We start from the raw sequence: 26045 nt of genomic DNA, 5'->3' as shown, positions 1-26045 counted from the left end.
CTGCCCTCCCACTGTGCCAACATGGCGGCGCCCAGGTCCTAATCTGGGGAAACGTGCACCGAGACCAATTTGGTTTTCGGTGCCGCAGGAGAAGGTGAGGGGGGCCTGGGCGACGCGGGGAGGGATCCGGAGCATGGGTGGGCCCGCTCGAGGGCTTCCGGCTTCTCAGGGACAGTCCTCCGAAGACGGGGGGTGGTGTCAATTTACTGAGGTCACAGGGTTTCCTTAGTCCCTACTTTACACTTGTGTAGGCCATCCGGCCAGGAAAGCAGCTCTCTGATGCTTTGGCTATTCTCTCCCCCGCCCTCCGAACTAGGCTTGGCGGGCAGAGGCGCCCGCGGATGTCCCGTGCGAGGATCGTTCTGTGGCTAAGCCTGAGTCTCCGCTCCGCCCGCAGCTTCTCTAGAGCCCGCTTTATGGAGGGGCAGCCCCAAGGGCCGCCAAATCCAGCGGCAACGGAGAATGGCACCGAGCCCTGCGGAGAAGAGCGCCCACCTGAGGTTCAGGAGACGACGGTCACTGAGGGGGCCGCCAAGATCGTCTTCCCCAGCGCAAACGAAGTTTTCTACAACCCAGTGCAGGAGTTCAACCGGGACCTGACGTGAGCAGAGTCCGGGGTCAGCTTGGCAGAGGGCAGTGGGTCTATGAGGATGAAGGGGTGTGAGCTGACTCTCCGTTTCCCGCAGATGTGCTGTGATTACCGAGTTTGCTCGCATTCAGCTTGGGGCCAAAGGAATCCAGAGTGAGTAGAGGTCCAGGCTCCTGGTGGGCAGGGGTGTCACGCAGAGCTCTCTCGTTGCCCCGCCCCTTCCCTCCCTTACCTTCCAGAAAGACTCCAGCCGTGTAGCAGGCCCTGGGCTCTGCTCCTCTGCCTTTCTCCAGGGACTTTGGGGAAGATTTTCTTCCCTGAATCTTCTGTATTCTGAAGAGTTGGGGGAGGTTTCTCAGATGGCGCTTTGATATCCCCTAACTCGTGCGTCTGGATGGCTGCAGTCAAGGTGCCAGGTGAGAAGGATTTGCAAAAGGTGGTCGTGGACTTGTCGGAGCAAGAGGAGGACAAGGCTGAAGTGAAAGAGGGTGCAAACCTGGCCCCGGGAGACCAACCTCGAACAGCTGCCGTGCGGGATATCTGCGAGGTGGGGCCTGAACGTGGGAGGTAGCAGCCCTGGAGTCCAGTGGGTGGTAAAAGAAGGAAGGCTCCTGGAGGGGGAGAGCGATAGGAGCTGGGAGGGGGGGCTCCTTGGCGCCCAGCAGAGGATGGAGGCATGGATGTGAGTGGGGCTCCCTGCTTACTCCAACAGGAAGGCCTGCGAGTGCTGGAAGGCCTGGCAGCCTCCGGCCTCCGTTCCATTCGCTTTGCGCTAGAGGTGCCTGGGCTCCGATCCGTGGTTGCCAATGATGCCTCTGCCCGAGCCGTGGATCTCATGCGCCGTAATGTGCAGCTCAACGATGTGGCCCACCTTGTACAGCCCAGCCAGGCGGATGCCCGGTAGGTGCTGGGCAGTAGAGGCTAGCTGCTGGAAGGTGCTTTCTGGAACAGAGGTCCCTGGGGTCAAATCCTGGCTGTGTCATAATCTTGCTCTGTGACCTTGGGAGAGTGGCCTTAGCCTCTTAGAGCCCGAGTTTCCTTGTCTATAAAACAAGGACAGTAGTTTTATAGGGGTTGCTGTATGTTATAGGGGTTACTGATTATACCTGTGTGGCTTGTGCTCCGAGGTGGAAATAAGTACCGTTATGGTCTCCATTTTAGACTCAACTTCTTGTACTTTTATTCAATCAAGTGAACCAGTGTATATCCAGTGCCAGGCACCATTCTTTCTTTTTTTTTTTTCATTCTTTCTTTAAAAAAATAAATTTATTTATTTATTTTTGGCTGCGTTGGGTCTTCGTTGCTGCGCGTGGACTTTCTCTAGTTGCGGTGAGCGGGGGCTACTCTTGGTCATGGCGCACGGGCTTCTCATTGCGGTGGCTTCTTTTGTTGTGGAGCACAAGTTCTAGGCACGCAGGCTTCAGTAGTTGTGTCACGTGGGCCCAGTAGTTGTGGCTCGAGGGCTCTAGAGCACAGGCTTAGCAGTTGTGGCGCACGGGCTTGGTGGCTCCGCAGCATGTGGGATATTCCTGGACCAGAGCTTGAACCCATGTCCCCTGCATTGGCAGGTGGATTCTTAACCACCGCACCACTAGGGAAGTCCCCAGGAGCCATTCTGCCTGTCAGGACTGCATCGGTAAACAATACAGACAAAATCCCTGACCTTGTGGAGTTCATAATGCAGGGGTCAGCAAACTGCAGCCTGCGAGGCCCACGCCTGTTTTTTTATGGCCTGCCATCTAAGAATGTTTTTCACATTTTTAAAGGTTTAGAAAAAGAAGAATATGTGATAGGGACCATATGTCTTGCAAAAAGCCTAAAATACTTACTACCTGACCCTTTACAGAAAATAAATGAATTAAAAATGTTTGCTTTCTTGACCATATTAGAATCTAATAGGGGGACTTCCCTGGTGGTCCAGTGGCAAAGAATCCACCTTACAACGCAGGGGACGCGGGTTCGATCCCTGGTCAGGGAACTAAGATCCCACATGCCGCGGGGCAACTAAGGCCACGCACCACAACTACTGAGCTCGCGCGCCTCAACTAGAGCCCGCATGCCACAAACTACAGAGCCCACACACTCTGCGACCCGCGTGCCACAAGTAGAGGAGAGAAAACACACACCACAACTAGAGAGAAGCCCACGCGCCAACGAAGAGCCCGCGTGCCACAACAGAGACCCGACGCAGCCAAAAATAAATATAAATAAATAAATAAATAGTAAATAAATCTTTTTTTTAAAAAAAAAGAATCTAATAGGAAACACAGATGATAACCAATAATCATGACAAATAAACAAACTGTGTAGTAAACTAGAGGTGAGAAGTGCAGGAGACAGGGGTGAAATAACAGGGTACAAGGGATGGACGAAGGAAGGGTTGCAGTTAGAAATTACACGGTCAGGAGCATTTGCATTTTCTCACCTGCAAAGAACAACAATAGTTTCAAATCTGTGGAAGATTGTGTGATTAGATGAGTTAATACATTTATAAACCGCTTGAAACAGTGTCAGGTAAATATGTGCTGCATCAGTATCGGCTATTATTGCCATCTTGTTTTTCTGTTTTTGGGTTTTTTTTTTTTTTTTTTTTGGCCGCGCTGCATGGCTTATGGGATCTTAGTTCCCCGACCAGGGATTGAACACAGGCCCTCGGCAGTGAAAACACGGAGTCCTAACCACTGGACCGCCAGGGAATTCCCTATTATTATTGCCACTGTTAGATAGGTAGACAGACCCAAGGAGGAAGAGTTAATATAGTTAGCAGGTGGATAAGCCAGGATCTGAAGCCGCGCAGCTGGCCCCCAAGTCCAGGCCAAAACCATCACATTGTATGAGTGAACGTGTGTAGGGCATAGCACGGGTCCCTGGTGCAGGGGGCTGAGGACCTGGCCCTCTCGCTCCTAGGATGCTGATGTACCAGCATCAGAAGGCGTCGGAGCGGTTTGATGTCATTGACCTGGACCCCTATGGCAGCCCCGCCCCCTTCCTGGATGCAGCTGTGCAGGCTGTGAGTGAAGGAGGTGAGGCCAGCCTGATGCAAGGGCAGGGTGGAGATGGGTTGGGAGGGTTATGTACTGAGCAGGGCTTGGGGTGTTGGAGGGTCCTCACTGCCGGGTCCCTCCCCACAGGGCTGCTGTGTGTGACCTGCACAGACATGGCAGTGCTGGCGGGGAACAGTGGGGAGACGTGCTACAGCAAGTACGGGGCCATGGCCCTCAAGAGCCGGGCCTGCCACGAGATGGTGAGGGGCCTCCCAACTCTCCTCCCACCCCCAGACCTACTTGGCCAGATCCATCCCAGGATTTCGATGACAAGCACGTTCTTTGTTTTTTTAAAAATATTTATCTATTTATTTTTTGGTTGTGCTGGGTCTTAGTTGCAGCAGGCGGGCTCCTTAGTTGTGGCATGCGAACTCTGAGTTGCGGCACGCATGTGGGATCTGGTTCCCTGACCAGGGATCGACCCCGGGCTTCCTGCATTGGGAGCACGGAGTCTCAGCCACTGTGCCACCAGGGAGGTCCCAACAAGCACGTTCTTTAACCCGCATAGTTCCTGAGAGCATGGCTGCCAAATATGGTCCTTTGGGGGTGGGGTGGGGCAGTAGTTTTGCCCAGGATAAGAGTGGGTGATTACATTATTCTTTCTAGTATTCTCTACTTCAACAACTTTGCAATTTTCTTTTCTTTTTTTTTTCTTTTTGTTTGTTTGTTTGTTTTTTGCCGCACTGCATGACCTACAGGATCTCAGTTGCCCGACCTGGGATTAAACCCAGGCCATAGCAGTGAAAGCCTGGAATCCTAACCACTAGACCACCAGGGAACTCCCACAAAATTATTATTATTATCTCTAATTTTATGCTTTTTATTTATTTATTTATTGGCTGCTTTGGGTTTTCATTGCTGTGCGCGGGCTTTCCCTAGTTGCGGCGACCCGGGGCTACTCTTTGTTGTGGTGCGCAGCTTCTCATCGTGGTGGCTTCTCTTGTTGTCAAGCACGGGCTCTAGGCACGTGGGCTTCAGTAGTTGCAGCACATGGGCTCAGTAGTTGTGGCACGCGGTCTCTAGAGTGCAGGCTCAGTAGTTGTGGTGCACGGGTTTAGTTGCTCCGCAGCATGTGGGATCCTCCTGGACCAGGGATCAAACCCTTGCCCCCTGCATTGGCAGGCAGATTCTTAACCACTGTGCCATCAGGGTTGTCCACAAAATTTTTTTTTTTTTTTTTTTGCGGTACGCGGGCCTCTCACTGTTGTGGCCTCTCCCGTTGTGGAGCACAGGCTCCGGACGCGCAGGCTCAGCGGCCATGGCTCACGGGCCCAGCTGCTCCGCGGCATGTGGGATCTTCCCGGACCGGGGCACGAATCCGTGTGCCCTGCATCGGCAGGCGGACTCTCAACCATTGCGCCACCAGGGAAGCCCACAAAATTATTTTTTAAAGGCAGTTTTTCCAGGTTTGCATTTGGCTCTGGGTTCAGGTCCTAGTTTTGCTGGTGGCTTTGGGCAAGTGACTTCACCTTTTCTGGGCCTCTGTTTTTGCATCTGTGAAATGGGTATGATGAGGACCCAGACCCCACCAGGTTGCTATGGGGATTCAAGAAGGTAGGGTTGGCTATGTTGAGGGGCTGGGAAAGGAGGGCTCTTGTCCTTGTTCCTTAAGGACCTTGTTGTCAGGTCAGTCTGGAAAATGCTGCCTCCTTTCCCGTGTCAGAGTCTTACTGCAGCCTCTGGCAAGGAGAAGGCCCCAGTAGTTCGCAGCACCCGGTATCCTGCCCAGAGGAATGCAGGTCCTTGTGCCACATCACACAGCACGGGGCATGCTGAGAATGCTAGTTGGAAGAGGTTTGGTTTACTGGGCCTGTGCTTTCCTTAATCATTTTGGGGGGGGCGGGGCGTGCTGCACGGCACGTGGGATCTTAGTTCCCCGACCAGGGATGGAACCCATGTCCACCGCACTGGGAGCGCGGAGTCTTAACCACTGGACCGCCAGGGAAGTCCCTTCCTTAATCATTTAGTGCCAGGGCCTTAAAGAGACAGACGGGTGTGATTTCATAGATGAGGGAACTGAGGCTCTCACTTGCCAAGGGTCACTCAGGGCTGGCCTGAGAACTCGGGGAGCCGGCCCTGACCCTGTACTTGCGAGCACCTTGTGTGGCTCCCTGTAGGGGAGGTGGCGGCGGGGGCAGGACTGATGGCTGGCACCCGTCCCCCACGCCAGGCCCTGAGGATTGTCCTGCACAGCCTGGACCTCCACGCCAACTGCTACCAGCGCTTCGTGGTGCCCCTGCTCAGCATCAGCGCCGACTTCTACGTGCGCATTTTCGTTCGCGTCTTCACCGGCCAGGCCAAGGTCAAGGCCTCGGCCAGGTTAGCCTGGGGCAGGGAAGGGTGATGGATGAGGGAGGTCACGGGGCCTTTCCCGGGGCGGGGGGAGGGAAGGCTGCCCTGGGGAGCCCAAAGGGGACCCAGTCAGCCTGAGGGAAGAGTTGGGGTGCGGTGGCAATTCCAGGAACTGGTGGCCACCCTGGTCTCCCACAGCAAGCAGGCGCTGGTGTTCCAGTGTGTGGGCTGCGGGGCGTTCCACCTCCAGCGCCTCGGGAAAGCAGCGGGAGCCTCCGGTGGCCGGTGAGCAAGGGGGAGCTGGGGGGGAAGGCGAAGGGGGCATCCCAGCCAGGGTCACCACCCCCGACCTCACCCCTCTCTGTGCAGGGTCAAGTTCTCTGCAGCCTGCGGCCCCCCCGTGGCCCCAGAGTGTGAGCACTGTGGGCAGCGACACCAGGTGGGGCTGGGCGGGGGTGCGGGGGGAAAGGCCAGGGGGAGGCGGGGGTCCTGGCTGTCCTGATCCCTGCTTATCTGGTCCCTGTGTGTCCATAGCTTGGTGGCCCCATGTGGGCGGAGCCCCTCCATGACCTAGACTTCGTGGGCCGTGTCCTAGAGGCTGTGAGCGCCAACCCTGGCCGCTTCCACACCGCCGAGCGGATCCGCGGGGTCCTGAGCGTCGTCGCCGAGGTGGGGACCGCGCCGTGACCGGGAGGAGGCCCCGCGGGTGCCCAGCCATCCTGCCTCGGTCCGCCCCACACCCATGCCGTCCTCTCTCGCAGGAGCTCCTGGATGTACCTCTCTACTACACGCTGGACCAGCTGAGCAGCACCATCCGCTGCAGCACGCCCAGGCTCCTGCAGCTGAGGTGAGGCTGGGCCCGGGGCGGAGCCTCGGCCTGACCCCCGGGTGCCCTTGGGCACGTCGGGTCCCTCTTGGACTGGAGTCCCCTATAAAATGGAGGTCAAACATAACCCCGGTCTAGGGCTTCTCATGCACAAGAGCTTAGAACAGCTCTTGGAAGCCATGAGCCCTGGCCACGGGGATAGTCTTACTGTGAAGGTGGTTGGCATTATGCAGGCAATGTAGTCACCAGGAGACGTGCAGCCACGCCAGTCTGTGAAACAAGGGTCACACTCACAGGTCAGCACCGACTTTGGGGTCCAGCCTTCCCCTCCCCCTCACAATCCCTCCCGGTCCCCAGGTCTGCCCTCCTCCATGCTGGCTTCCGGGTCTCCCTCTCCCACGCCTGTAAGAATGCCGTGAAGACGGACGCCCCCTCCTCGGCCCTCTGGGACATCATGCGCTGCTGGGTGAGGCCAGGCCTGACCAGATGGAATTGGGAAGGCAGGGGACGGTCAGTGCTAGCATCCTCTGACCTCTCACCTTTGCCTCCCAGGAGAAGGAGTGTCCGGTGAAACGGGAGCGCCTGTCGGAGACCAGTCCGGCATTCCGCATTCTCAGTGTGGAGCCCAGGTAGGGGCACGGCACGGATACGGCTGCCCGCAGGCACGGGAAGTAGACGACACAGACCCTTCTCACAGACACATGCTCATTCTTCAAGTGAGATCCAGAATCCATCCACTTCTCTCCCTCCCCTTCTGCCCTCACCCTATTCTGGCCCCAGTACTGCTCAGCTGGACCAGTGCAGTGGCCTTCACCACCTGGTCCCCCAGCTCTCCTCCCCCCACATTCTGTTCTCCCCGCAGCGGCCAGAGGGCACCTGTGAGCACAAGTCAGATCCCGTCCCTCCTCTGCTCAGAACCCTCCGTGGCTCCCACCTGACTCACTAGAAACAATTCTATCTGAAGGCCCTGCACCATCTCCCCCTCACCTCCCTGCCCTCATTCGTCCACCACCCCCCCCCAACTCCACACTGGCCTCCTCACCCAAACTCACCAGGCACAGCCCCTCCTCAGGGCCTCTGCATGGCTCCCAGACTCCCCATTCCCTCTACCGTGCTCTTTTCCCCAAAACTCTTAATCTCATGCCCTCACACGTTATAATTTGCTGATTTCTGATTTGCCCCATTGCTTGCCTCTCTCGTGCATTAGAATGTTAGCTTTACCGGCAGCAGACTTTAAGCACACCGTAGGCACTTGATAAATGTTTATTAAATGAATGATAGAAACCTGACGTCTGCAGACACAGTTTTCCCAAAGTACGTCGAGCTGCACTGAGGTGGGCAGGTGGCCTGGGCGGTGTGTGCCCGCCTGCCTGGTAGATGCCCTTCAGCCCCCACCCTCATTTCCCTAGGCTGCAGGCCAACTTCACCATCCGGGACGATGCCAACCCCAGCTCCCGCCAGCGAGGACTCAAGCGCTTCCAGGCCAACCCCGAGGCCAACTGGGGTCCCCGGCCCCGCGCCCGGCCACGGTGAGTGAGAGTGGGATGGGGGTGGGGCTTGGCTGGGGGGAGTGGGCACAGAGGCCAGACGGAGCCTCCGCTACTCGTCTCCCTACGCAGAGGCAAGGCGGCAGGCGAAGCTGTGGAAGAGAGACGCAAGCTACTCCAGAATAAGCGAAAGGAGCCGGAGGAGGACCTGGCCCAGCGGGCTGCCCAGCTCAAGACATTTCCCTGCAAGAGGTTCAAGGAGGTGAGGGGCCCCCCAGCCCCCACTGAAGCACACATGGGTTCGCCTCCTGACAACAGGGCTGGGCCAATGGGCAGGCAGGGCTGGGAGAACTGGGGCCAGGCAAGTGTGTGGGAGTGAGCTCCCCATCCAGGGAGGGAACCCAGCAGAGGCTGCTGAGCTCCGGGCCAGGGTTCATTCACACCCATCATACTCCCACCAGGGCACCTGCCAGCGTGGGGAGCAGTGCTGCTACTCGCATAGCCCCCTGACACCCAAGGCCACTGCTGAAGCCACCCCCACTGACTGTCCAGAGGCCCCCGATCAGAACCCCCTTGGGCCTGGGGCTGCTGCTGGTCCAGGCGAAGACTGAGCCAATAAAGACTTTTCACCTTCCCCTGACTGTCATTTGTCTGAATGGGGAGGCTGCCTGTGGTGTGTCTGTCCATCTGCTGGAGGGGCTCTGTCCATCTCTTCAGCTGCTTGTCTGGGGTCTGTTCCTCTGTCCATCTGGTTTGACTCCCTTGGGGAGCTCTGTGCATCTGGGCTGTGTTTGTCCCTGCCCGAATGAAGTGTTGTCATTGTTTCTGACGGGAGTGTTCTGTCTGTATCGGAGAGGTGGGGAGCTGATCGTCTTCCTGCAAGGTGCTTAGCCACCCATTTGCTGGCGCCTGCCGTTCCCGAGGTGGCCACGGGGCGGCAGCCGTGCGCTCACGCCCGCAGGGACCTTTACCCCCTTCCCCTTCCTCCCACCCTCCCAGCGTGGGCGCGCCCCCTGGACGCGGGCACGCGCGCAGGCTGGTGTTCTAGACCCCGCGCCCGCTTATGGACTCGCGCCCCCGCCGCCGCCACCTCGCCGCCTGGTTTCTCTGGCCCAGTTCCCGCCAGGGCCCCGGTGGCGGAAGCCGGACCGGAACCAGGCGCCTCATGCATCCGCTCCAGACCAGGTGCTTCCTGCCCTGCGGCCCCTCGGGCTCGCACACTGAGGCACCCGGCAGCCTGCTGCAACCCCTCCCCCCAGGGCAGGGGCGGGTGGCAGCGTTAACGAAGAGGCCTGGGGCAGAATCCCCACCCTGCCACGTGGTAGCTGTGGGACCCTGCAAGCACCCTTTACCTTGCTTCATCCCCATTTGTAAAATGAACCTAATTCCAGAACCCACCTTGTAGGGATACCAGAGTTAACTCGTATGTTTAGAACTGTACTCTTGCTTCCCTGGGACAGTAGGAAGGTTGCTTGTGGGGTCCTGGGCTTCACCTGATTCCTGAGTGGGGGGGCGATAGTTCGGTGCTGGGGGGCAGCTGAGGGCCTGCCTGGGGCTCCTGCAGTCGCCCAGATATGCACTGGGCAAAGTACGACTGACCTGGTGGGAGGTTGCTGGGGATAAGGGACAGTGTTATGCTGACAGTGTCACTGCTTACGTTGTGGTACCCAGCACCCCTCCCTTTGTGAGGCCCAGCAGGAACTTGAGCTTTACCGCCATTCCAAGATATTTACCCAATGCCTCTTTATCACTGTCCACCCTGAAGTGGACCCCACTGTGGGATGACGGCCAAGGACCTCTGAGTTGGGGCTATGTGATCCTGTGAAGTGGAGGCCCAGGATTGTGGGGACCTGCTGGGGAGGCACCTATTAGAAGGTTCTGCCAGCTCTGGCATGGGAGGAAGTCTCCCCCAGCTGTGGTACTTCCCCTCACCCTCCTGGGCCTGGAAAGGTGGTGTGGATAGTGCACGGGGTGGGGGGGGCCCAAGACACCTGCCTAGGCTGGACACCCAAGGCCAAACTGTCAGAACTGCCCTCCAGTCAGTGCCCCACTCCTGGGTGGGGTTGGCAGAAAGGCGGGGAGGCACTCTGTAGAAAGAGGAACCAGGCAGGGTGAGGAGAGGAGAAGGGGGCCCCTGGGTCACGAGGCCCCAGCAGGGCCGGAAAGAGCTCTCCTCCACCCCCATCAGCACGGACACAGCAAGGGGTATTCAAAGCTGGAGGACAAACCCAAGTGACATAGGGACCACTGCATCCAGCCCTGCCTCAGTGTCCCTTCTGCATGCAACTGGGCACCTCACTCCTAGGGGTGTGCACCCTGGCTGGGATCCTTCAGTGCCTGGGGGGATGGAAGGTGAGGCCTTGAGGGGTGACAGTCAGTCCTGCATGTGCCGGCTGGGGGCGGGGACTTGAGGCCCGCGCTAGGAGATCCCCGCCCGCTGGTTTCCTCCGGGGTCAGCCCGGCTCCTTATCAGGCGCGGCCAGGCAGCCAGGCCCTTATCTGCACTGGCCCAGCATCCTCCGGCCGCTGCGCCAGGGGTGAGAGGGAGGAAACCCGGCCGCCAGGGGCGGGGAGAGGGCAGGCGGCCCGGAGCTGCTCACTTTCCCTGGAGGGACCTACCCTGTTGCCACCGCCGCCGCGGTGGCCCTTGGGAGCCAAGGAAGTGGGGCGGCCTGATGCTGCGGCCCAGACAGGGCCTCCGGCCGCCAGCAGCACGGAGCGCAGAGGCCCGAGCGGGTGGCAGTGCCTTGCCTGAAGTCGGAACCACATCCTGGACCTGAAGGACAGAGTCACGGCCATCAGCAGGCATCCGGAGCAGTGCTGGGGTAAGAGTGGCGTGGGCCTGAAATTGGGGGATCCCGGACCCGCCTACATTCATTCATTCGTTCCTTCCTTCATTCATCTAGGGGGCCCACTAAGTGAGAGACTAGGCCTAGCTAGGGAAGACAGGGCAGAGGGGCCAGGAATCCCAGACATTGCTGGGACACGCCAGGCCATGAGGCCAAGAGTGAACAGGGATGTGGAAGCAGGGTGCAAAGGGGTGGATACTGATGGGGGGTGGGGAGGACACAAGAGCCAGAGGGAGGATTGGGGCATGACTGTGCTGGGCAGTAGGGTTAGCATCTGGAGTCAATGTCAGCAGTGGGGTCACGGGGGACATTTTCAGCGGGTGGGGGCGTGGTCACTGGAGTGATTATGGAGGACTTTCAGAGTCTGACATGGAGACAATGGGAAGAGCCTCAGGGTTATAGCTGAGGGCCACATGGTCAGCCAGGGGGCAGTGATCAGTGAAGGGTCAGTCAATCGTGGAGGGATTCCAAGGTCCATGGTGTCAATGAAGGGTCTTGGGATCAGATCTGAGGGTTACAGGGGCACCCTGTGGTCAAAGGGTCCATCATGGGCTCCCTGCCTTGCCCTTCCCTCCAGGCTCCAGGCGAGAGGGGATTCTGGAAGAAGGGAAATTTGCTCAGGGGCTCTACAACTAAGGCCTCATGGGTCACAGACAGCTCAGAAGCAGCATTGCTGAGCTCAGTGCTGCCCAGCACCTCAGTGGGCACCTCCTGTCCTTGTGTTGGACCCCCTCCCATGTCCTGGTAGTTTCTGGGCCCACCCTGCATCTGCCTTTGCCCACTGAACTGCCACCCCCTCCAGTCTTCCTCCCATTTGAGGGCTCTGTTGGGCTAAGGGTGGGGGGTGGCTTCTGATTCCCCCCTCCCCGCTGGCTTCCTTCCTCCCACAGGTGAGCACCCCCTCGGGGTCCATGTGCCCGCCCGAGGCCCAGGCAGAGGTGGGCCCCACCATGACCGAGAAGGCCAAGATGGTGTGTGCCCCCAGCCCAGTGCCTGCCCCGCCCCCAAAGCCTGCCTCGCCTGGGCCCCCAAAGGCGGAGGAGGTGGGCCACAGAGGCTCCTCGCCACCCAGGCTGCCCCCTGGCGTGCCAGTGATCAGCCTGGGCCACACCAGGCCCCCAGGGGCAGCCATGGCCACCACGGAACTAAGCACCCTCCGTCCCCCGCTGCTGCAACTCTCCACCCTGGGAACCGCCCCAGCGCCCCTGGCCCTGCATTACCACCCTCACCCCTTCCTCAACAGGTCAGTGGGGGCCTGGGGCCTGGGGGGGAATCCGGGGTCAGGGTCCTTACCCACAAGGCATTAGTGACCCACGACCCCTTACAGCCTCTACATTGGGCCGGCAGGACCTTTCAGCATCTTCCCTAGCAGCCGGCTGAAGCGGAGACCAAGCCATTGTGAGCTGGAGCTGGCTGAGGGTGAGTATGGGTTTGTGTTCGCCCAGCCATCTCTGCTGGGGCCCACGTCTGTCACATAGCCTTCCGCAGGGAAAGGTTACGTGACATCGCACACAGACATACACAGGACAGCCCACACAGGGGCTCCGTACTCAGGCAGGTTACGCCCACGTGCAAAACCCCAGAAAAATGGCCAGTTCCACACAAGCACAGCCACCCAACGAGCCACAAAGGGTCGCGGCAAGACACAGCATGGCATGGGGGCTTCAAAATGACAGCCACGCACAGGCACAGGCACACAGGAAACAGCCGCACGAGAGAGAGCCACAGGACCGCAACCACAGCCACTGAGGCCCATGGCCACACGGGAATTAGCCACACAACCACACGGCAATGATCACACACCACAGCCATTTAGATATACCAGGAGTTCACAAGGCCACCTGAGACATGAACGGCACCACAGTCACTGGGAGAGAAACTCTCAGAGTGAGAATGAGGACCATAGGGACAGCTCCCCGGACCGGCAGCCACATTCCCTAGAGAATTTCAGCCCTTAACATCAAGGTGTAGACAGAGGTACAGAAGGCTTCAGTTTTCTGCAGCTTGGGCCTGTGATAGTCCTTGTCTAGGCAGCTTAGAGGTGGGGCTGCGGGGGCTGCTAACTGGCAGGAGGGCTACACGTGGATCCTACGTGTGTATCCCTTGGGTGGTGAAAGGCCCAGCTCCCTGCCGGGGATGAAGTCCCATGAGGGTGCTGGGAGTCTGGAGTAAGGGCAGGTGGGGGTGCCTGCCTCCCCCGGGCCATGGCGCCAACCCTGCCACTCCTATCCTCAGGGCACCAGCCCCAGAAGGTGGCCCGGCGCGTGTTCACCAACAGTCGGGAGCGCTGGCGGCAGCAGAACGTGAACGGCGCCTTCGCCGAGCTCAGGAAACTGCTGCCAACGCACCCGCCCGACCGGAAGCTGAGCAAGAACGAGGTGCTCCGCCTGGCCATGAAATACATTGGCTTCCTGGTGCGGCTGCTGCGCGACCAGGCAGCGGCTCTGGCCGCAGGCTCCGCCCCTCCAGGGCCCCGCAAACGGCCGGCGCACCGAGCCCTGGACGACGGCGCCCGCCGCGGGCCTTGTCGCAAGGCCGAGGTGGTGGCGCGCCCGCAGCCCGCGCCCCCAGGCGGCCCCGATGGCAGCCCCGGTGGGGCGGGCCGACCCATCAAGACAGAAAAAGCGGCTGTGAGTCCGGAGGTGCGATGACCTCCACGGTGTCGCCTCTGAGCCGAAGGGCACTGGGAACTCAGCCCAGGGCCGTCCAGGAAGGGGCGGACGACGCTCAGCGCCTGCTCTGGAGATAACTCCCCCGAAGAAGGACCAGTGAAGAGTCCCCTACAGGGGAAAGGGCCCGGGGGTCTGGAAGGGCGACCGTCGCCCCCAGGGGCCCTGCAGACCCTTTTATCGCCTACCGCCCGCTGGAAGTGGCCTTGTCCGCGTACCCCTCCCGGGGGAGAGGCCCGGGAACCAACACGTCATCGGAGCGGTCATCGGACCCAAGTGGTGCCGCATTTTTACGTGCTGGGGTCACCGAGGGAGGTGGGGAGGGACCGGAGAGCCTACTCCTTTCTCACCGGCGCCCCCTCCCGGAGACCAAGAGATACGCGCTCCTCGACGGTGGCGGCCGCCGGCCTGGCGGGAGGAGAGAGGCGCAGAATCCATGCGGCGGCCCCACCCCACCGATCCCGAAACTGTCCCGCACGATCGCGTTAGCGAAGGCTCAGGCGCTCTTGCTTTTGTTTTTCTTTATTTCTTTATTTCACATACACATTAGCCATTCAATGGAGAAGCCGGAGAGAGTCAGGCAAAGATGGTATAACAGAAGCGCAGTGACGGGGGCGGGTTGGGGCGGGGCGGGGCGGAGAGGGAACGTACGGGCTGGCTGCCTACTTGCATTCCGCTAGGACACTGAAAACCCAGAAAACAAAACAGACAGTAAACTACCCTTGTTTCTTATGTATCTCAGTGCAGAGACGGGGGTGGAGGGCAGAGAGGGGGAGACCAGGCTGAAGGAAGAGGAGCGGAGGGACGGGGACGCTAAGGGGGAAGCACACCAAATCCATTAGTACTATATATAGAGATACTCGTATATACTGCGTTTCTTAGCCTAAGAAGAAACTTGTTTGACGGGACGGGCGGCCTTTGCGGTCCGCGATGCTGGTGCTGGTCGGGCGCACGGATCTCCCGGGGCCGAAGCGGGGCTGGCCCAGGCTGGCTTGCGGGGGGAGGGGGGCGCCCCAAGGGTGGGTGGGTGGGAGCAGAGGCGGGGCTGGGGTGCCCCTCGGGCTCTCGATTGGGGGACGAAAGTTCTCGTGACTTTATTGCTCCTTTATTTTCTCTCGTGTGTGTGTGTGTCGGGGGGGGGGTGTCCGTTCTGCACGGTCGGGGTGGGGAAGTGGTGGGTCGTCTGAGCCACCCGGCCCCTCTGGGACCCAGAGCGCGGCGTCCGCTCCGCCAGCACGGGGGTGAGAACAAGGCACTAGGTCGGCCGGCCAGCGCGGGGGCGGGTGTGTAAGGCAGTCGACGGGGTTGGTTGCAGGGTAAGGATGGGGCTGTGTGCGGGGCCGTGTGCGTGCGTGCGTGCGTGCGCGGGCCTGGGCGAATCGACCTGTCAGCTTGGCTGGTCCTGTCCTGGAGCGTCGAGCCTTCCCCGTACTCCCCGGAGGGTGACCGGGGTGGGGGTGGGAGGGTGATGTTGAGTCGCGGGCGCCGGGGAAGCGGTGGGGGGCGGGGGAGGGGAGAAACTACCAACTTGCTGAGCGCGCTCCTGATAATGCTGGTGAGGGTCAAGTTGGCGTCTGGCTCAAAGAAGGACGCTCGGGTTGGAGAGGGAGGGAGGGGACGTTTGTTCGTTGGCATTGACCTCTGCGGGGGAGGGGCTGGGGACCCGCCGCCGCGCCCCCGGGCCCGGACGGGGATGGGGCGAGGACGGGGCGCTGGGCCCCGGGGAGGGGGCGCCCGGGGAGACCCGCGGCCAGAGCAGCCCGCCGCCGGGCGCACGCCGCTGTCCCGTTCCGTTAAACTCAACAAAGAAGGGATATGCGTGTTCCTAACAAGTGCAGGATATTTAATTGATTCATAAACTTATGTATAATAGTTTGTGGGTTTTTTAAAACGTACTTTATAATGTAAGAAGCACCAGGGTTTTTATGTTGAATTATCTTTAAAATAATTTTCTCTCGTCCTTTTCCTTTTTGATCTTGTGTTGGTTTTTTAATGTCGAGGTGTTGTTTTTTTATTTTTCAATTCTAAAATGTGAACGTTTCCTTCAGCCCTCCCACCGAAACCGAGAACGAACGACGAAACAAATAAAAACCCCAGATCATCCTCGTCAACGCAGGAAAACGACTTAAAAAAAAAAAAAAAGAACAAAAAAAAAAAAAAGGAAAAAACACTCAGCTTTCGTTACCCCCGCACAAGGCGGGGCAGGCCCGGTTCTTTTAGCGTCCCCAGAGCCGCGAGGACATTACAACAAAAATAGAATTTTTTTTCTTAATCTCTTAACATACAAAGATAGGAAAACTCTCTGATGCATTGCACTTGGTTCAATGAAAAAAAAAAAAAGTTCATTTCCCCCATATATATTTTTTTGTGGGTTTTTTCTCTTCTAACACGTCCCCACATCTCCTGTCGCCTTCGTCGCCCCTCGCCTGCCCCTCACAACAACACTTAGGAAAGGAGCGGCCCCCAACCCCCGTGCCCACCCCGGCAGCCCTGCAGGGCGCGCTCCCGCCCCGGCCCAGCTGGCCTGCAGCTTCCGACCTCGCCTGGGCGGGCGCCCCGCAGACCCCCGCCCCCGAGGACCCACCGCGCCCGCGGCCCCGATTGTCTTCGAGGGAAGGGGCGTGTGCGGCCGGGCAGGGGGGCAGGGGTCCCTTCTGCTCCCCTCTCAGCTCTGACCCTGTTTAGCCAACCAAACTGAAAAATCATTGCACTTTGACCGCGCGTCACGCCCGGCCCACCCGGCCCCCCACCCCCCGCCCTACTCCCCACGACCCCCAGGCTCCCGCGGATTCCCCTATCCCCTGCTTCTCAGACCCGGTCCTCCTCGAGGGCTGCACGCGGATGGGGGAGGGGCTTCGCTCAACTTCCAACAAAAGCCACCCCTGGGGCCAGCCACCTTGTGGCTTCCAGCTGGGGAGGAGGCACCACTCAAGCTGGCCCCTTTTGCCCCAGGTAAGAGCTCTCCTCTCCTCTCCAGCCACCTCCCTCCCCTCCTTCCCTCCCTTTGCTTGGGGCCACAGCCTCACAAACTAGATTCACAATAAATAAAGCCCATAACCCACCCCTATGTGGTGCAACGTTGGGTTGATTGACTTTCAGAGGATCCTGACCTGTGCTTTGTGTTTTCATACAGTTAAGAAGGAGAGAGAAAGAGAGAGAGAGAGGCACAAGGACTCCAGAAGGGGGCCAAGATGCAGGGAGGAGGGAGTAAGGCACAGAAAGACAAGCCAGAGGGGCCAAGTCACACCCTGGAGGCGGGCTGGGCGTGCTCTTGCTCCCCTCCCTCCCAGGGGGGCTTCTGAAGACCCTCTGGACAGGCCCCCAACCATCCCTTGGGGGAGGAGGGGGCTGTGGTGGTGGTGGTGGGGGAGAGCTACTTCTTGTGGTGTGTTACCAAATTGTTCCCAAGTTGCTCAAATGGAGGAGTTCCCAATTGCAACAGCAAAAGACCGAAACAATGAATGCCCCACCCCTAAATAAAGAGTAAAGACATTACAGCTGAAATCCAGAGAGAAGTGGCCATGGGGGTGGCGTGGGGGAAAGGGGAGGCAGAGAAAGCTCCAAAACACTTTTGAAAAAGGACGACACCCAACACCCTCCAAAGGAACTGAAAGTCGGCAAGCAGGACGCCTACCTAGCGCGGGTGGCGGTTTAGCCAACGGCAGCGGCGGCTGCCTCGTCCTCCTCGCTCGACTCCGGGGTCCCCTTTCTGCTCCACTCTCCGGCCCGGCCACAGCAGGGCTGTCTGCGTAGGGGCAGGGGCAGGGACCGATGGGGCGGAGCGAGGGCACCTGCATGCGGGGCTGGGGTGTGGGGGCAACCTGGGGCCCACCTCCCCTCACGTGTAGCATGTCAGGACGGTGACCTTCCTGGCCTGCCTTGGGAGAGAGGGAAGAGGGGACCTGTCCCAGGCTGGGATGGGCTGTCTAGAGCATTCCGACCTTTTCCTATGGACTGTACAGAGGGGTTTGGGGCTCGGGGAACTGCCCCTGCAGCTCAGGGTCGGGTGGTAGAACACCCTCCATTCTGGGAGCACAAAACTAGCTCCGGGAGATGCCCCCTGCCCAGCCGGGGTTGGGGGGCTTCTAGCCCGAGGGTGGGACAGAGGGACATCGCGAGGCTACCCTGCCTCACCCGGTCCAGAGCAGCTGGGGGAAGAAGCCAGAGGCAAAGGCAGTGAGGGAGGGAGGGGGTGGAGTCTGGAGGGGAGAGCCCTCTGGATCTGCACCCCATCATCTTTACAAGCTGGTCCTCTGAGCTCCCTAGTGAAGCTCCGGCCCTAGTCGAGGGTGGGGTTCCCCTAGGAAGGGTGAGGGTGGGGGACAGGCCCCTTCAGAATTGTGCTGGTTGCTTTGTTTGGGGATTTTGCTCCTTCCCCAGAAGGCCGGGACGGGATGTGGGGGGAGGAAGGCAGTTCTGCATCCTTTCTTTCTGTCCTCTACTTGACAGAGTCCGTTTTGCATGTTTCTTTCTGCTTGGCTGCTGGTGCACAGCTCCACCGAGACCTCTTCTGAGGCTCTCCGAGAACTGAGCTGCTTCTGGGGGCCTGCAGGGGTCCCCGGGCTGGAGGAGAGAAGGGCTGAGTGGCTGACGACGTCTAATTTTTGCTTTTCGGTGGGGCTGGGCTGGGCTGGGGGATTTTTTTCCACGTCTCAAAATTTCTTCTCCCCCCTTTTGAGGAACCTCTTCTTTTCATTTTGCCATTTCTTTTGTCGATCTTATCAGAGGAACCAGGACTGAAATGGGACGAAAAAAGAGGCGATATTGAGAATAGCAGGGGCAGGTCCCTTCTTGCTCCCACCTGGTCCTGTGACTCCAGGCTGGTTCCTGAGGCCCCTGGAGGGTCCAGCTCCAGCAGAGCCAAGGACACCAACACCTCGTGCAGAGGTACATCCCCACTCTGTCGGTCCCTCCTATGGGGCTCCTGACCCCCCGGGAGACCCTGCCTCCGGTGCTAGAGTCCAGCTGGCCTTCTCGTGGGTACCGTGCCCAGCGGGTGAACCCCGTGGCTGGCACTGGCACAAGCACAGACCTGGGATCTGGCCATGTTTCCAACTGTTTAGGTTTTTGTGTGGGTCCTGGAGGGTGGGGGAGGATGCCAGGCTACAGCTTTTGTCCCCAGAGGGGTTTGGGGAGTGGCGTGGGGGGTAGCCCAGCCTCTTGCTGAGTTTTCTTTCTGTCTCTTTGGATTAAAAGCAGAAATTCCCATCTGCATAGCTCAGCTAAGGTCCCACAGCCTGAAAGTCTGGGGAGGGGTGGGTACCACATGGCTTCAGTCCCTAGCAGTACCAGGCCCGGGGGAAGGGATCAGTAGCCCAGTGGGCTTGATCTTCTACCCTCCTGGGCGCCACGCCCTGTGGAAGACCTGAGGCTCCCTCGGGTGGGCATCGCTTCCCTCAGGGTGCCAGCAGGGGGCGCCGCCTTCCCACAAACAGGCTCTGGCAGCCACTCAGTACAAAACACACCTAGGGTGGACCCCTGGGAACTGGGCTGCCTGGCAGAACCCTCCACAAAAGGCTCTGGCCCCACCTCATGGCCAAGGGGCGGGGCAGGGGGGTTCTCCTCTATGGTCTACAGTGCCTGGGTATGTCTGGTGGTACCCTCGGGGCAAAATGGTGGTGGGTGGTCCCTGAAAATGCATCTTGGGGCCTCTCTCCGGCTCAGGGTCACAGACTCAGATCTGCAGAGGCCAAGCAGAGCTAACTACAGAGCATGCACCTGGTGCGGACTCATTCTATCCTCACTCCAACCCTGCACAGAAGCCAGGTGAAGAGAGGGTGGCTGAACTGCCCAAGGCCACACAGCCCACAGGGCCAAGCTGGGACTCAAATGCAGGGGGCAGCTCAGACTCAATGCTCCTAACTGCTATGTGTGGCGTGTTCACAGGGAGGCAGGGTCTGTGGTGACCAGGACACCAGCACCTTTCCAAGGCTGTGGCCAAGGCTGCCACATCAGGGTGAGGGCCTAGGGTGGCTAGATCAGCCAAATTTTCAAAAGAAGCTTGAGGGGCTTCCCTGGCCGTCCAGTGGTTAAGACTCTGAGCTTCCAATGCAGGGGGTGCGGGTTCGATCCCTGGTCGGGGAACTAAGATCCCACATGCCATGTGGTACGGCCAAAAATAATTTATTAATTTGAAAAAAAAAAAAAAAGAAGCTTGAAAGTCCAGACAATTTCATGTGAAATTTTTCCAATATTTGAAACACTTGTCTTGGTCACACAGATTATGCCTACAGCCCTCAGGCTCTGGTTTGGAACCACAGGCCATGGTCCACCGTGAGATGGAGACATCAAGTTTTAGAGTTAGAAAGGGCCTTGGTTATATGAGATCATAGATGTTTACTAAACCTATCGTGGCAGTCATTTCGTGATGTATGTAAGTCAAGTCATTATGTTGTACACTTTAAACTTATACAATGCTATATGTCAATTATATCTCAATGAAACTGGAAAAAAGAAAGACAGGGCCTCGGAGATCATCTAGAACTTTCTGGGACAATGGAAATATTCTCTATTTGTGCTGTCCAATGCAGTAGCCACTAACAACGCATGGCTTCTAAGCTCTTGAAATATGGCTAGTGTGACCAAGGGACTAAATTTTTCTCTAGTTATTTACTTTAAACAGCCACATGTGGCCAGTGGCTACCACACAGGATAGTGCAGATGGAGGGCATTTGGAAACACGGGGGTTTGGGGTTGCCACAATGACTGGGGGCACTGCTAGCATTTACTGGGTGGGCAGAGATACTACACTTCCTGCCATGTACTGGACAACATGCAGAGAGGAGACCTGCCCTCCTTTGATGGAGCTCCTGGAGCACCGGCCCAAAGTTCAACCCCATCGACTGATTTTAGGCCAAATGGAGGCTCATGGGGGCCTAGCAAGGTGTGGGGGAAACCCGGGCCTGAGGCATTCTCAGAGTGGCTGGGGGAGGGCTGGTTAAGCCGCCAGCTCCCAGGCTTCGGTCCTGGCCGGAGGAACAGGGGAGCTGCCCGGGTGAGCCCCCTGTCCCTGCAGGCTCGGGTGTTAGTGTTCTCTGGGACACACACACACCTTCCCGAGGGGAGACTACACCAGAAGCCTTACACCATCACCCTGGCTGTGAGCCTGCCCCTCCCCCTTCCTGTGAGGGAAGAGGCCGGGGACAACCAGTGCAGGGAGGACCTGCTTGGCCTCGATGCCCTTGGCAGGCCAAGCCGAGGCCCCAGACTGGCCCCGTTGGGGTCTCCTGAGCTGCACAGTGGCGGGGGGGCGGGGGGACGTGCTCAGATTGAGGGGCCCTCCCCTCAGAGGAGGAAGACTCTGGTTCCAGGCCTGGAGTCAGGGACAAAGACAACTCCGACGGGACTCCCCGGTGCCTCCCCACGGGTCCCAGAGATGGGGGATCTGCTGGCAAGCACGGAGCGGCTTTTTCTGCTCACCCCTCCCTGCTTCCTGAGCCAGGTCCAAAATTGATTAAAACTAAGTAAAAAACGCTGCCCAGGGAATGACAAAATTGGTAAAATTCTCTTTTCTTCCCTCGTTCTATTGTTCTCTCTCCATCTGGTGCTCCAGAGATCAGCTAAAGTCACTGGTTACTGTGGAAACCGCCCCCCACTGGACCCCCTGCGCCCGCCGCAGCCGCCTGCCTGCCCCCAGGCCCGAGGGCTCCCCGCTCGCTCGGCTTGTCCGACTCCGGCCCCCCAACCCCCATCCCCAGACACACCTGCCTGCTCAGGGCCCCGGCCCAAGGCTCCTTGTAGGAACAAGGGGAAGAAAAACTGTTTCCCAAACTTGCCTCAGATTCTGAGTTGGCCCCAACATCCAAGCAAAGTGAGCAGAGAAAGTGAAGAAGGGAAAGCATGTGGAAGCGGAAATGGGGTGAATGGGGAGGGCTCATGGCAGTGGTCCCCGAGAGTGAGCAAGCGCATATACAGTCAGAGCTGCAGGGCGGACAGCGGGAGGGAGGGTGGGCAGGCAGGGGCACCAGAGCCCTGCCGCCTGGTGCCAGTCCAGAGCCAGGCGGGGAGGCCCTCCTGCTGTCCCTTCCTCGGGCACCCCCTCCTGCCCTCTACCAGCAGGGCTCTCTTGGCCTCCCTGGCACAGAGCGGAGGGGGCTGGCTCCAGCCCCTGCTCAGAGCCATTGTTTTTCTTCTCAACACCCCCAAGTTCAAGTTCATCTGGGTGTTACATCATGTCTGGTTGCTCCTGGAAACCAGACGGGTCAGACGTGACTCTGGGGAAAGGGGGTGGGAAGCTGGAGGGGGTTGAAGTTCTCCTCCCCTCCCCTCCTTGCCACTAGGGAGCTCTGAAGTTTGAAGTTTGACAAAGTTTTTTGGCTTTTTTTTTTTTTTTTTTTTAGGGAGGGAAAGGAAAAGGGAAAAAAACAAAACCTTAAACCACACACACAAAACTTCCATCCACCAACTTTCTTTGGACTTGGGCCTCAGAGCAAAGAGGGAGCAGAAGCTGAAAGAGGTGTTCCCAGGGCTGAGGAAGCCTCCAAGGCCCTGGGCTCACAGGGTGTGTTTTTGTAAAATGCGCAAAAGAAAAAGGTATTTGCATGCTCCCCTCCCCTCCATTCCCCAGAAGCCTCATACTGTAAAAGCTGCCTCTGCCCTGCTCCGGAGGCTGGTCCCTGTGCCCTGAGGGCCCTGGGCTCTACAGGCTATTCCCAGCCTCTTGGGGACAGGCACAGGGAGGAGAGGACCTGCGTGCAAGTGTGTGCAAAGATGCCTGTGCAAAACCAGGTCCAGGGGCCTCCAGCAGGAGGGCTGGAGGGGTGGCATTTCCTTGTGGGAACTGGGGGCAGATGGCAGCAGGACTGGGGGCTCCAGCAGCCTGGCCTCCCCCCTAACAGGATTCACAGGACGTGGGGGAGCCGCCCTTCCAGGGCGGCTTTGAGCCCTGCCTTACCCTCAGTGCCAGAGTCTCTGGGCACATGGCCCACCAGGCCGCCTCTGTCCCTCCTCCACCCCCAACCCAGCCCACCCAAAACCAAGGAAGAGGGGAGGGCCAGGGGCTAGGGCATCCAGCCGGAGCAAAAGGAGAGCAACAAGGCAGACCCTGTCCTCCTCCGGATGGAGCCTCCTGCTTCCATCTTTGCTTCCACCAGGCCTGGCCCAGAGCGCCTCTAGCCTTGGGTCCTTGGCTGCCTTCCCCAGGGCCAGGGCTGTCAGAGCTAATTATCCAATTAGCTGATTAGCCAGGGGGCCTGGGGGCTGCCTGGGGAGGCAGGCTCAGCTGGGCATGCAAAAGCCTGAGCCTTCCAGCCCTGCCCCAGCCTCTTCTCCCGGACTGCCCCAAGGATCCCTGCCTCCTCCCGGACACCAAGATGCCCCCACCCCTGCCTGCATCCACCTGGTGGGCAGGGCCTCCTACCTGAGACTGCTGTGGGATGTTCAGAAAGTTGCCGTCCCGGGGTCCGATGCTGACAAACCGGTTGGCAGAGGAGGCGCCTGTCGTTGCGAATGCTGTGGGGAGCAGGGGAGAGAGGGAGAGACCCCGTGAGGACTTGGAGCCTGCCCGGGCACTGCCCTTTGGGACTGCTGAGAGAGGGAGAGACTAGGTTAGACCATGTTGCCCGGGCTTAAGCTGGCAGTGGGAAGGACAGGCCCGAGGGGCCCCCTCCTCCTCTCACTGGACCAGGAGCACACAGTCCCCCACCCCTGGCACTCCGTTGCAGCCAGGCATCCTCTTTCATGGCCCTGGAGGCTATAGCTGAGGCCCCATGGACCCACTCCTGTCCCCTAAACAGGCACCAGGCAGGGCCAGGGATACCCCTCGTCCCAGAGCACCCGAAGCAAATACCCTCGCTTTCCTACCGGCCCTCTTGGGTCTGGAGAAGAGGGAGCCGGGGAGGGCGGGAGTTCTGGCAGACCGGCCCCATCCTGCTTGGAGAAGGCCATCTCAGCCAGGCCACCCCTCCAACGGGGGTGCCTAGTTGGGTGCTACCACTTACCACTCTGGGCCCAAGGACGGGGCCGGTGGTTTGGGAAACCTGAAGGGTCCCAACAGAGGGCTGAGCTGGGTGGGTCAGGGTCAGAGAGGGGTCTGGGAGCTGGCTGCTGGCTCAGGCACAGGGGTGGCAAGGCTCAGGCCCGGCACACACTCTCCTCCTTCGATGGATGAGCCAGGTCCTGTGGTCCTGCTGTTCCCCGGGACCCGAGGTACAAGACGAGGAGGAGGCCAGAGGGCCTGGCAAAGGCCCAGGGCTTGGGCACCGGGGCAACGGTTCTAGGGTCTGGGGGGCAAATGGGCCAAATACCCAGGAGCTCTTCTTGGGCTGTCTGGCTGGAGCCCTATGGGAGGGGACTGGCGCTGCACCCCCAGGAGGAAGGATGCCCCCAGAGAGGACGAGGAGTGTCACAGCTAACTGGGAGCCCCCACCCCACCACCCCCTGCACCAGATACACCCCAGGGACCCCGTGCTCACCAGATTCTGTCCATAAGTGGCCCCCAGCCACCCCGCAGCCTGGCTCCCCCTCTCCCACCCTGCCCACCTCCAATGACCATGACCATGACTTCGTGTCTTGTGGCGAATGCAGATGAGAAGATGGAATGAAGAGGATGGACAGGGGAAAAGAACTCAAACCAAGAAAAAAGAAGGTGAGACAGAGAGCGCGAGACGAAGAAAAGTGGTGAGATGGGCCACCCCTTCCGCCGCTGTCCCGAAGTCCTGGCCCACGGCCTGCCAGCCCCCAGAGCGCCCGAAGCGCTGCCCACCCCCCACCCACAGTCCCACAGACAGCACGCCGCCCACCCTCCGCCTCTCCTGTCCTTCAAGCGTCGTCGGGTCTAGCTTGGGCCTCTCAACTCAGATTTTTCTCTTCCCTTTGACAAAATTTGTCATCGGTTTAAAAAAAAAAAAAAAAAGAAAGAGAGAGAGAGAAAGAGATGAAGTAAGCCAAGGCCCAGAGCCCTTCCTTGTCCTTGGAACATCCAACCTGGGGAAGAAATTGAGGGAAGGGAGAGGGATGGGAAGGGGGGGGAAAAAAAAAGAGGAACAACGAGAAACCAAATGTGAGACTGAAGGCTGAAGGGAGGCGGTCAGGGGCTGGCCTGCTGCACCTTTAGAGGCCTGAGGGACCCAGAATGGAGGTGAGGGGGGCAAAGGCAAAAAGGGGATGGTGGTGGCGTCGCCTTGTGGTCACATTTAATTTTCTTGGTGTGGGGGGGAGGGCACAACGAAACAACAAAAAAATCAAAAAACGAAAAAACAAAAAATGAAAAAACAGCAATTAGGCATGAAGATGGCATGGCTGTGCCTCCCCTCCCCCCTCCCCCCCTGGCCAGCACCCCTGGCCTGTGTGCCCCACTGTGCTCCCTCTCCCGCCCCCCGGAAGGGGCCTGGGCCAGGGGCCCCAGCTGGGAGCAGCGGGCGGGCAGGGGGGCTAGTGGGGTGCTGGCTGGTGCAACTAAGGCCCAGGAGGCCGTGGTTGGGGGGCTCAGCTCTGCTCTTGTCTGGGTGGGAGGCTCCGTGGCACTCTGGGTTGGGGGGCTTTGGCAGTGAGGGAGGGGGCTTTTCTTTTTGCAGTGGAGACTGTTTGGATGGGCTGGGGACGCTGGGCGTTGTGGTTTCGGTTTCATCGTCCACTTACAAGGTGATGGAGGAGTCAAGGCGGCGCCGTCTGGGGCAGTGCTGGTGGATTTGGAATCAGGCATAGGAAGGGGCACAGGTCTGGCCACTGGAGGCGGCGGTGGTAGCAAAAATGACCCCGGGACTTTGCCCTGGCCGCTACCGTTGGGCTGCGAACAACATAAATAGAGTGACGCATGAAGGCACATCACACACAGACACACGCTCCCCTGCGCGGCCACGCCAGCTCGCTCCTGAGAGCGGGCGCTCCCGGCGGAAGATGATGCAGGACGGGATTCTCTCCTCCAGGGCACAGGGTTGGTGAGGGCGTAAGGCCTCTATTTGGTCTCTCAGGTGTTTCTCTCTTTTTTTTTTTTTTTTTTTTAGTTCTCTTTTGAAGTTGTGGGAGGGAGGAAGGGGGATGTCCGACGGGTGGTTTGTTATTTCTCAGGGAACAGGTTTTAGGTACCGAAACATGCCACCTAGCCGTACAAGCAGCTGCACTCAGAACTCTCACGCTCTTGAAGACCTTCTCCTATGGCAGGAAAGATGTACCAGCTTACCTCCTGTGCCCCCCTAAAATACACACATGCCTCCCCTCCGTGGGCCCCTGGGGTAGGACCAGCAGACCCCACCAAGGACCACAGGCCCACCAGCATCTGCCCCATGTCATGGCCTCGGGGGGATGCCAGGGAGCATGCCCTGGGCTCTGGTAGCCTGAGGACAGAGGGGTG

At 59.1% G+C, this 26045-nt stretch overlaps 3 protein-coding genes across 9 annotated transcripts in view; 2 read left to right on the top strand and 1 right to left on the bottom strand.

Annotated features, from left to right (window-relative positions):
* The first annotated feature begins 4 nt into the window (after window positions 1-4).
* On the top strand, window positions 5-8872 carry TRMT1 (tRNA methyltransferase 1). Of its 3 annotated transcripts, none has more exons than XM_060144948.1 (17): window positions 5-94; window positions 317-601; window positions 687-742; window positions 994-1136; window positions 1302-1489; window positions 3497-3612; window positions 3721-3833; window positions 5804-5952; window positions 6124-6210; window positions 6295-6364; window positions 6460-6594; window positions 6687-6772; window positions 7109-7217; window positions 7304-7380; window positions 8161-8280; window positions 8371-8500; window positions 8700-8872. In XM_060144948.1, the coding sequence occupies exons 2-17, from the start codon at window positions 342-344 to the stop codon at window positions 8847-8849; spliced, it is 1989 nt and encodes a 662-aa protein (XP_060000931.1). In that variant the 5' UTR covers window positions 5-94; window positions 317-341; the 3' UTR covers window positions 8850-8872. The 3 variants fall into 3 exon arrangements, with proteins under 3 accessions (XP_060000931.1, XP_060000932.1, XP_060000933.1); XM_060144949.1 differs by having other exon boundaries at window positions 17-94; window positions 398-601; XM_060144950.1 differs by lacking the exons at window positions 5-94; window positions 317-601; window positions 687-742; window positions 994-1136; window positions 1302-1489 and having other exon boundaries at window positions 3581-3599.
* Window positions 8873-10613: 1741 nt separating this feature from the next.
* Window positions 10614-14776, top strand: LYL1 (LYL1 basic helix-loop-helix family member). The gene is made up of 4 exons (XM_060144975.1): window positions 10614-11063; window positions 11978-12330; window positions 12415-12506; window positions 13323-14776. The coding sequence occupies exons 2-4, from the start codon at window positions 11999-12001 to the stop codon at window positions 13736-13738; spliced, it is 840 nt and encodes a 279-aa protein (XP_060000958.1). The 5' UTR covers window positions 10614-11063; window positions 11978-11998; the 3' UTR covers window positions 13739-14776.
* A 2484-nt stretch (window positions 14777-17260) lies between these two features.
* NFIX (nuclear factor I X) overlaps window positions 17261-26045 on the bottom strand; it is a 95278-nt gene continuing 86493 nt past the window's right edge. For 3 of the 5 annotated variants that reach the window (XM_060144956.1, XM_060144957.1, XM_060144958.1), the window contains 3 exons: window positions 25334-25481; window positions 23115-23206; window positions 17261-18492 (listed from right to left, as the gene is read on the bottom strand). In XM_060144956.1, the coding sequence (XP_060000939.1) occupies window positions 18478-18492; window positions 23115-23206; window positions 25334-25481 (255 nt within the window). In that variant the 3' untranslated portion in view covers window positions 17261-18477. The remainder of the gene's footprint in view (window positions 18493-23114; window positions 23207-25333; window positions 25482-26045) is intronic. The other 2 variants (XM_060144959.1, XM_060144960.1) reach the window with 1 other exon arrangement.

The sequence above is a fragment of the Lagenorhynchus albirostris genome, chromosome 3, assembly GCF_949774975.1.
Source record: "Lagenorhynchus albirostris chromosome 3, mLagAlb1.1, whole genome shotgun sequence".
Lineage (NCBI taxonomy): Eukaryota > Metazoa > Chordata > Mammalia > Artiodactyla > Delphinidae > Lagenorhynchus > Lagenorhynchus albirostris.
Note: the sequence above shows the minus strand (reverse complement) of the source record. Positions and strands in the feature narration are given on the sequence as shown.